The following is a 9,460-nucleotide window of genomic DNA, read 5'->3' as shown; positions in this document are numbered from 1 at the left end:
AGAGAATTTCTAAAAAGGTCTTAGCGAGAGCTGAGTCAGGATTCCAGAGCGTTTTCTCCGTCTCGGACTTGCCAAAAGAATCCAAATGTCAAACACGGCTTAAAGCTGCAAAACAGACCCTTTTTATTCCAGCAACAGCGCAAACTTCAGACGGGACCTCAGAGACCACACAGAGAGGAAACTGGCAGCCCACAAACACGGCTCTAATCTCCCTCCTCCAGCTGTGTCCAAGAGGAAGCGGATTTAAGTCGGGAGACTCAGACGGGTAGACAGCGGAGAGATGGAGATGGTCCAAGTCCTTTCTCATTAATACTCTCTCATTTGGAGGAGAGAGAAGCTAAAGTCTGGCCACAGCAGGATGCCAAGGCCTTCACCTTTCACCAACACTCTCTGCCTGGGAGGGTTTTTAACTCAGTGCTGTGAGGAGGGAACGCTGTGGATGTATTTATATAGGAGGATTTAAAATGAAAACTGTGAAAGAAATTAATGCGATTGTCGACCGAAAAAAAAAAAAATAAATAAACCACTCACTGAAAACAACACATTTAATAACAATAACATAACGGATTATTAGAAGACAGTACAGAAACATAATATTATCTTCATCAACTTAAGTAAACTCTTAATTTAAACCAGAATAAAAGTTTAATTACTTCGGGTTTTATCACATTTATTCATTTCTTTTACAATTTGTGAAGTACATCTTTAACTGAAACTCAATGGTCATCCTGTATCCCACATATTATTAAGTCATTTTTAATATTATTCAAATACACTCATTCCCCCTGAATCTGCTTGTTAGAGTTTGTCTTTTAATATGCTGTTAATGTCAGCACTTAATTTATTCAGCCCAGGTATGGAAAGCTGCTACAGAACAAATCACACCATCACACACTCTGTGAAAGAACAAAGGGAAAATATTCATTGTCAGTTTCTTTTGCATCTGTTACAGTAACCTTCACGTTATTGTGATTATCTACTTCAGAATTAGCTTACAGTGGGTGTGTGTGTGTGTGTGTACACTCTATGCTTGCTCTATTTCCACCAGAACACCATCACAGTCTTTAGGGTGGAGAAACATCACTGGTTTTCCATGAGCTCCTATTCTCGGCTCTGGAGAGAGAAGTCTGATTTTTTTTGCCTTCAAATCCTCTATCGCTGCGTTTATGTCATCAACCTACAGCCAGGAGTTTGATAAAGGGATGAACAATGTTATAAACACATTGCAATACAGTACAATGCAAACTGTATTAGACGCTAATGTGATCTTGGAGGTGTGCATTCTGTCAAATATCAATTAAAGATTACACTAGGGTTTGCTCTATGGCAAAATATACTGTTATGACACACAGTACTGATAATTATCAGCTTTACAATACGGATTGTGATATTCTGCTTGAAGGTTTCATAAATGAGAACAGACAGAAAGCATTGGTGGTACCATTTCTATTTCATTTCTCTTTTTAACACTGTCCTCACCTCGATGCAGATGTGGTGCATGCCTCCGGATTTGTTCTTCTGCAGGAAGCTTGCAATGGGACTTTTCTCACCCAGAGGATGTAAAAGCTCCAGTTTTGTGTTTCCCAGCTCCACGAACACTGTATAAACACCATGCTCAGGTAAAGGCACAGCGTCGCTCACCTGAGCTCCGAGCACATCTCGGTACAGAGTTGTGGCTTTCTGCAGATCAGGAACAGCGATGGCCACGTGGTTCAGCCTCCCCAGCTTCCACAAGGCTGAGGGGACACCCTGCCTTAGGGTTGAAGACGAGGAGAACATCCTCAGAGCTGGGGAACACTGCTGAGCACATCTTGAGAGACCCGTCACTGCAAAAGAGTGCAAACACGAGTATTTCAAAGAGTCTGAAGTCTAGAGAGCAATGTTTCTGTATATTTAAAAGCAAGTGTTTCCAGAGGCGTATTTCTATCCTCAGCAAAAATGCCTCAGACTAAATGTCTGTATTTAGTGCTCAGTGGGATGGTTCTTCTCATTACATCGAAAGCTGTACTGGCTAATTTCTCTCTTTATTTTCTAAAAAGGTTTGGTGAATAATTTAGTTTGCTGATGTGTGCTAGGACCTGTCTAAGAGCACTTTCATCATTAAGTAATGCTAATATTGATTGTTATTTATTTATTTATTAACATACAAATGCAAACAAAGTTATTCATAGGGGCATAATGTGAAATGTTTTGCGCAATGGAAACTTGCGGAGTCAATGTTGCTCACAGTGGTGGTGACGTCTGGAAACTGCAATGCCTCTAAAAGCTCTAAAGTGCTTTCATTTGATGTTATAACAATAAGTTTCCTGATACGTTTTTCAAACTCTCAGAAAAGTAGGTGTTTCTGGACAAGAGTGAAGGAAAGAGCCATCAGGAGCTCGTCTTCAATTAAAACAGTGACATCAAAAATGAAGAAGGAAGTGATGACACTGTTCTCATTGAATGTAACACTTAATGTATAAAGTGTTGAGTTCAACAGACGACAGGAGATTTAGGCCTGAAATTTATTTTTAAAACTCCATTCACAACATAAAGATACATGAGGGAGGGACAGGAACTAAAATTTGCAAGTGAAAAAAAATGTATTTTTAAAGTAGCATTATTTATCATTATCAACACTCCACATATAAACTGGTTTACTGCCGGTTGTGGAGATTAAATAAAATAGCACCAGTACTGGAAAGAACACTCAGGTTTGTTTACACCTCAGAAATTCTAAAAAAAAATAAAAATAAAATTGTGGAATGATCCTTTAAATAGAGGCATTGTCAAAATGCAATCCACATTTAGGTTCACACATCAATAAAGTTATTACTGCTGAACATGTGGATAACTGTGTTGAATATTTTGTATATTATTGAATATTTAATCATAACTTTACAATGATTTTATCTCTTCACACATTGTCCATTTATCATCTCCACTGACCATACAGGATTAATTTGAAAATGTACAATTATTGTTAGCTCCTTTGCCTATTTTGTTACCCCGTGTAGCACAGTTCATTAAGGCTCAAATAAACAGTTGAACAAACGTCTGTATCTGGTAAAGAGCACATTGTTCCTCTGTGGTCAGGAGCTGAGAGAGTGGAGATTAAGGGCAGAAATGAAGAATTGACTTTAACTGTTGTGGTTGATGGGTGTATTGTCATAACTGCTGCAAATCAACGGGCAATCACTTAAAATGTCAGATTTATGTGAACACTACACTCGCCAAAGGCTCGATTTAACACAGAAATAAAATTCCCATTATTTACCTGCAACCTTCAGCATGGACGCAGCCATTTTTATGTTTTCATAATAAAAGACTTTTATTTCAAGAAATAACTGACCTTCGATGAATTCAGTAAATATAATAATTACACAACAATTTTGATTAAAATTTGATTAAAAACAATGAGAAATTTATTTGAATTGTATTGTATTTGAAATGTTAAATTTTAAACGTTAATAAATATACACGTGTTGTGGAACGCACTGTTTCAAAGGGAACGTTTTCACACGGACAGCGATACAGACGGGACGTTTGATTCAGTTTAGCGAACCGTTTATTCAAACGACTCATTTCTATCAAACCCTGATTCGACAATATATTAACTCATTAACATAATTTTTACAACAACATATTCTTTATTCTGCTCCCATTAAATGTCCCACAATTTTATTGCTCGCTGTTACAAAGAATAAAACTGACAAAAACTAAAATACATTGTCTTATAAACTGTAGCTAGCATTTAACAGCTTGTGCTTTACACATTGTACACTGTCAGATACATAGCATGATTTTAATATCCATTTTAATCAGTGTTATATGTTATTTTTCTTCGGGAGTTTTAGCTGAGCACATGAAAGATTTTTTAAGCATTGCGAAAAAGCCAATCGGCTCTGGTTTGATTCAGTTGTGACTGGTAAATCGGCTAGACTGATTCACTAAAAAGAGCCGGTTCAAAAGAGTTGACTCGTTGGGTACTCGGACGCCTGTAGCGTGAGCAGCGATGGCGGCGCACACGCTGGAAACGTGTTTAAGGATTTTAGAGAAGAGCACCGCGCAGCCGGAACAGTTTCTACGGTGAGAGGAACCATTCTAACCGGTCTTTAAAATCGTACTATCCGACCATGCGGCTTATTTATGGGCCGCAGTGTGTGGAGAGTAAAGCTGTTAACGTGGACTGTACCTGAGGTCTGGACCTCCAGCGAGGCACAGTGCAGCACACTGCTTATAACCTCTCTGTGTATTTCACTTCACTGATTATCACAACCATGAACAAGGCAGAAGTGTTCAAGAGGACCTCTGACTGATTCTTTCTTACTCTCTCTCTGTTTAAGTAAAATTAGACCTATGCTAAAGATCAGTGGCTTAATGAGCATTAATGTTGGAGGCAATGTAATTTTTAATGAACAAATTCATATTTCTTTTTAAAAATAATTTCAGCTGTTGATTGAGCTATTGATACAGTGCATCAGTGAAAAATATTCCATTTTGGCCTCAGCTCAATATTTCTGTGTGTGTGTGTGAGAGAGAGAGAGAGAGAGAGAGAGAGAGAGAATATAGTTAATGATACAATGATGTTTCAGCCGGTGGGTTCATGTGTGTCTTTCCTTTTCACTTATTCTTACAGAGTGCAGGATGCTTTAGCAACAGACTTAAAGTCACTCACAAAGACCCTGTACGACCTGCACAAGGCCCAGGAGCTGACCGGCAGTAAGGGCAGTCCCCTGGAGCAGCTGGTGGTGGAGAACTTTGATGAGGAGCAGATCTGGCAGGAGCTGGAGCTTCAGAACTACTCTGTACTCGAGCATTTCCAGGAGGCAGTGGAGCAGGTGGTTAAAGACGACACATTTAGTCTTTTATTAGACCAAGAAGAAGAAGAAGAGGAAGATGGAGATGGTGACGAGGAGGATGATAACGAGGATTTGGAAGAGGAAGATGAGGAGAAAGAAAACGAGGATGAGGAGGAAGAGGATGACAATGATGATGGTGATGACGACAGAGTAGACAGACTCAAGCCCAAGGCAAAAGAGGCTGAGGAGGAGGACTTTTCCGAGCAGAACTCAGATATCGATTTCGATGTGGATAAGTTTGAAAAGCAAGCCAAGAATCGGAGGAAAGCGGCTCCAAGCGTTCCTAAATCTAGAACTGTGTCAGAGGTGGACGATAAGTTTTTCAAACTGTCTGAAATGGAGTCGTTTCTGGACGATATGGACAAGAGAGAAGGGAAGGAGGGCGTCGGAGAGCAGATAGACTACTTTCAGGAGCTGCCGTCGGATGAGGACGAGGAGCTGACCTTCGACAAACCAGCCACGTCAAAGAGGAATAAGAAGGTGAGGCCACTGTGATCGTCGAGTCTGTGCTGGAGTCAGAGATGTTTAAAATGTCAGTCTGAATTATATTTTACACAGAAATGCTTTAGAATTTGTGTATAATTGTAAATGGTTTCCTCACTGCGATGTAAACACTCATCGAGAGTTTGAGGCGAAATGCTCAAAAACAGAATAACTTCAGTCCTCTTTGCTCTGTAACTGTGTTGTGTGTATTTTCAGACCAAAAGCTCCAGAGAAATAAAATACAAAGACTATTTCATGGATGAAGACACAGCTGAGCGTGAGCCAGATGAGGAAGACGAGTCGGCGGCTGAGGAGGAGGAGGAAGCCGGAGAGGAGGAGGACGATGATGATGTTGAAGATGAGGATGAGGAAGACCTGGATGAAGAGAGTCCAGATTTGGAGTAGGAGACTTTATCCCCCACTTGAGTCTTGAGGATATTATTGTCTTTTTTAGAGGAGTGTTGCTGAGCTGTGTGTGTGTGTGTGTGTGTGTGTGTGTGTGTGTGTGTGTGTATAGAGCTGATTCCGATGCTGAGGGGCAGAAAGCCAGAGACGCTCTACGGAAAGTGACCTTTGACCTCCCCAGTGACAGTGACGAGGAAGGGGAGGATGTGGAGGACATTTTGGGAGGAAAGTCTAAACCCGCAGATAAAGCCCAGCCCAAGTCGGCGTTTGAGAAAAGACAGGAGAAGGTATGTTTCAGATTTGGTGGAATCCTCTCCAGCACCTTCTTTCACACAGATCTGTAGAACATAACTTTAATATCAGCTTTGGAAAACAGTGTCTACTAGATTCTTTGTTCTTTTATTCAGTATTAAATCAACTCTATTGACATAAATATTGTAAACTACACATTTGAAGAGGTTTTCATTATCAACAATGTTTTGAACATTCAGTGTCAGTGAGTAGCCCAGGAAGCAGTTGTGGGTTAGGAGGAGACCCCAAGACCCCACTTTTTGGCCCGTCCAGCTTCTCTAATCTTTAGGCCACAGCTGTCCTCATAAATTAGCTCCACGTTTGAAATAAAAAGCCCACAATATTCTAGATATTACTTTAATTCCAGCTACAGTCTTGATCCTGTAACGCAGGGGGTGCATGACTCCTGGTGGGCCGCTGTCGAGCACGGTGTGGTGATTTTCCAGCTCAAACACACGATTAATCTCCTCAGGGGAAACACCAAACTTTGCTGGGCTCCAGCACTCCAGGGCGAGAGTTGTTCATCTCCGCTGCAGTGTTTTCTCAGTCTTTTTAGAATAAACTACAGCTCTGTCTACAGACGTACTGCTGGAGTCTGAATCAACAATTGCAGTCTATATATTCTTTTAAACTTAATAAAGAAGCAGTCAGTCCTTTTCTGCAGTGATGGTGGGGGGAGGGGCTGCTCTGTGGACCCTAACCTGTGACTTAAAGCAATTTGATGTAAATGAAATGAACGTATCATTTAAACGAACGTCTGAGCAGTGGTGTAACCGTGTTAAATGTTGTGTTGTCACCCAGATGTCTCAGAAGATTGAGGAGCTGGAGAAGTCAGCTCTAGCGGAGAAACCCTGGCAGCTGAGCGGAGAAGTGACCGCTCAGACTCGGCCAGAGAACAGCATGCTGGAGGAGGACGTGGCGTTTGACCAGGCCACGCGGGGCGGTGAGGCATATCTCTGTTCTGACTGTGCTTTAGAGGGACACTTGCTGATGAATGTCTAGATTTATTATCCATCTCTAACGAGGAGCTAGCTCAGCACCACAATTTGGCTGTTATTATTCTTTAGAGAACGATTCAGCGTCTCAAATATCATCAGTGCTTTTCAGTTACATTTACATAATTACATTTTTAAATATGCTGCACATACAGAAGTGAACTGTTATGTTTTTTAAATATATTTAGTGTTCTAGCAGAGTGCAGTGTAGTGAACATTATAGAGTAAATATTAATTTCTAAAAATCTAAACAGATTATTTGGTACATCTCAATTTGTTTTCTGTCTGAAGCTCCTGCAGTCACAGAGGAGACCACTCTGAACATCGAAGAGATCATCAAACAGAGGATTAAAGACCAGGTTTGTGTAGTTTCTTCTTTGTGAACAGTGAAGCGTTCATGGGCAGCAGGTTCTGTGGTACTCGACGACACTGGATTGTTGTTATTATTGTGTTATTAGGCGTGGGATGATGTCGTGAGGAAGGAGAAACCCAAGGAAGAAGTGTTCGAGTACAAGAAGAGGTTAACTCTGGACCACGAAAAGAGCAAGCTGAGCCTGGCTGAGGTCTATGAGCAGGAGTATCTCAAACAGACCCAGGTGAGGAGGAGAAAGGTTGAAGGAAGTTTCATTTTCACATTCAAATAATATACGTTTAAATGATCCCCTTACGATTCATCCAGAAGACAAAATGGTGCTCCTGTGAGGTGCAGTGCTCTAAGACCATTGGTCCTATCCAGGATGTAGGACGGCCCCTCTTTCCAGTCAGCGGTAGCAGATTCGCAGCCAACATGAGAGTGTCTGTTAGTTTTTTTGCTCTCTAAGATAGTCAAACTGTGCAGTCATAGTGTTAGCTGCTGTTTGGGGGACAAAAATAGTTAGGGATCCCCCAAGTTCATAGCAGGTGGAGAAAATGCTCCCTCACCTTTTTATGTCCACAAAGATTTATTTCCACTGCTTTATTTCTCTGAAATTTAGGAAAAGACAAAAGAAGAGGAGAATCCAGCTCATGTGGAGATTCAGAAGTTCATGGACACACTCTTCCTCAAATTGGACGCTCTCTCCAACTTCCACTTCACACCGAAGCCTGTAAGTCTGTGGAACTTTGACTAGAGCTGATTACGATCCCGACTGGCACTTAAATGGTTCTTATCGTTCACTGGTTATTCCATGTTCTCGTTTGTGTAGCACATTCCTGAGGTTAAAGTGGTCTCCAACCTGCCCTCAATCACGATGGAAGAGGTGGCGCCAGTCAACGCCAGCAACGCCACTCTCCTGGCTCCAGAGGAGATTAAGGTCTGATCCGTTGTTGCTTCTTCTTACTTTGAGCAAATCATCTGAATAGTGATCTTCTTAAAATGTAAACAGAACTGAAACGAGCAAATTATTATTTAAGCTCCGTCTGAAAACCAAGTTTTATTTTGGTGTGTAACATTCCTTTCCTTCAGGAGAAGAACAAAGCTGGTGATATTCTCGGGGACACTGAGAAGACAACCACTGACAAGAAGCGCGAGAGACGCAAGAAGAAGAAACTGAAGAGGCTGAAGATCCAAGAGCGTGAAAAGAGCAGGAAGCTGAAAGAAGCTGTGAATGGAGGAGAGAAGTCGAAAAAGTCCAAAGCCGCTGTTGCAGAGACTCTCAGGAAACTTACTAAAGGAGGCCAAGCCAAGATTCTCACGGTCAGTGGTTGGTTCAATACATGGTTTTATGGCCACCACAGCATCAGTGTAGTCCCAAAACCTACCTGTGTGTATAAAATGGTCAGCAGTATTTTTATGTCTAAATGTTTTGTAGTGATACGAGGTGGTTAGAGTCTGTTGCAAGATTCTCTACTAGATTTTATCTTCCTTCTTTCCTTCCCCTTCTTTTAAATAATAAAAAGAATGTTATATCATTCCCCCTCTCATACTAAGGGTGTTAAAGAGTCTGTCATTCACTCTGGATGGCTCTGTGCTATAAACTCAATGTTTAACCATATTTTCTTGAGCTCAACTCTGATCTACAGCTGACGAACCCTTGAATTCAGCTCCATGCCTCCACCTCTCACTAAGCCATACCTTTTTTTTTTTTTTTGCTGATATGTCCTCTGTTTTACTTGCGACAGGATGATGGCATGGACAAGGCTCTGCGTTCTTCCCAGTCCTTCTTCTCTCAACTTCAGGACCAAGTCAAGAGCCAGATCAAGGGCAACAAAGACCAAGGCGGCAAGAAGAAGAAGCAGAAAGAGGTTTCTGGCAGCAAGCTGAAGCTGTAGCGTTCACTGAAGTTGTCAAATATTGTGTACAGTTTTACGTTAACTGCCATTGCTTAATGCTCGTCTTTACAATGTCTTGTCGTTTATATTAAAATGTTCATATTTAAAGAAAATCAGCTTGTAGATTTTGTCCATGATTTTACCTTTAATTGGTTTAATTAGATTTCAGGCCTGTTCTAATTCTTATCCTTGACT

The 9,460-nt window shown here is 41.1% G+C and overlaps 2 protein-coding genes across 2 annotated transcripts; one reads left to right on the top strand and one right to left on the bottom strand.

The window, feature by feature from the left end:
- Positions 1 to 569: 569 nt before the first annotated feature.
- LOC136679593 (methylmalonyl-CoA epimerase, mitochondrial-like) lies at positions 570 to 3,302 on the bottom strand. The gene is made up of 3 exons (XM_066658216.1): positions 3,257 to 3,302; positions 1,480 to 1,826; positions 570 to 1,177 (listed from the first exon to the last, which is right to left on the bottom strand). Exons 1-3 carry the CDS (start codon positions 3,282 to 3,284, stop codon positions 1,025 to 1,027), a joined length of 528 nt encoding a protein of 175 aa, XP_066514313.1. The 5' UTR covers positions 3,285 to 3,302; the 3' UTR covers positions 570 to 1,024.
- Positions 3,303 to 3,874: 572 nt separating this feature from the next.
- On the top strand, positions 3,875 to 9,340 carry LOC136679051 (U3 small nucleolar ribonucleoprotein protein MPP10-like). The gene is made up of 11 exons (XM_066657326.1): positions 3,875 to 4,068; positions 4,619 to 5,321; positions 5,541 to 5,725; positions 5,842 to 6,016; positions 6,822 to 6,963; positions 7,307 to 7,374; positions 7,474 to 7,611; positions 7,990 to 8,100; positions 8,200 to 8,307; positions 8,460 to 8,690; positions 9,116 to 9,340. The coding sequence occupies exons 1-11, from the start codon at positions 3,995 to 3,997 to the stop codon at positions 9,263 to 9,265; spliced, it is 2,085 nt and encodes a 694-aa protein (XP_066513423.1). The 5' UTR covers positions 3,875 to 3,994; the 3' UTR covers positions 9,266 to 9,340.
- Positions 9,341 to 9,460: the final 120 nt, after the last annotated feature.

The sequence above is a fragment of the Hoplias malabaricus genome, chromosome Y, assembly GCF_029633855.1.
Source record: "Hoplias malabaricus isolate fHopMal1 chromosome Y, fHopMal1.hap1, whole genome shotgun sequence".
NCBI lineage: Eukaryota > Metazoa > Chordata > Actinopteri > Characiformes > Erythrinidae > Hoplias > Hoplias malabaricus.
Note: the sequence above shows the minus strand (reverse complement) of the source record. Positions and strands in the feature narration are given on the sequence as shown.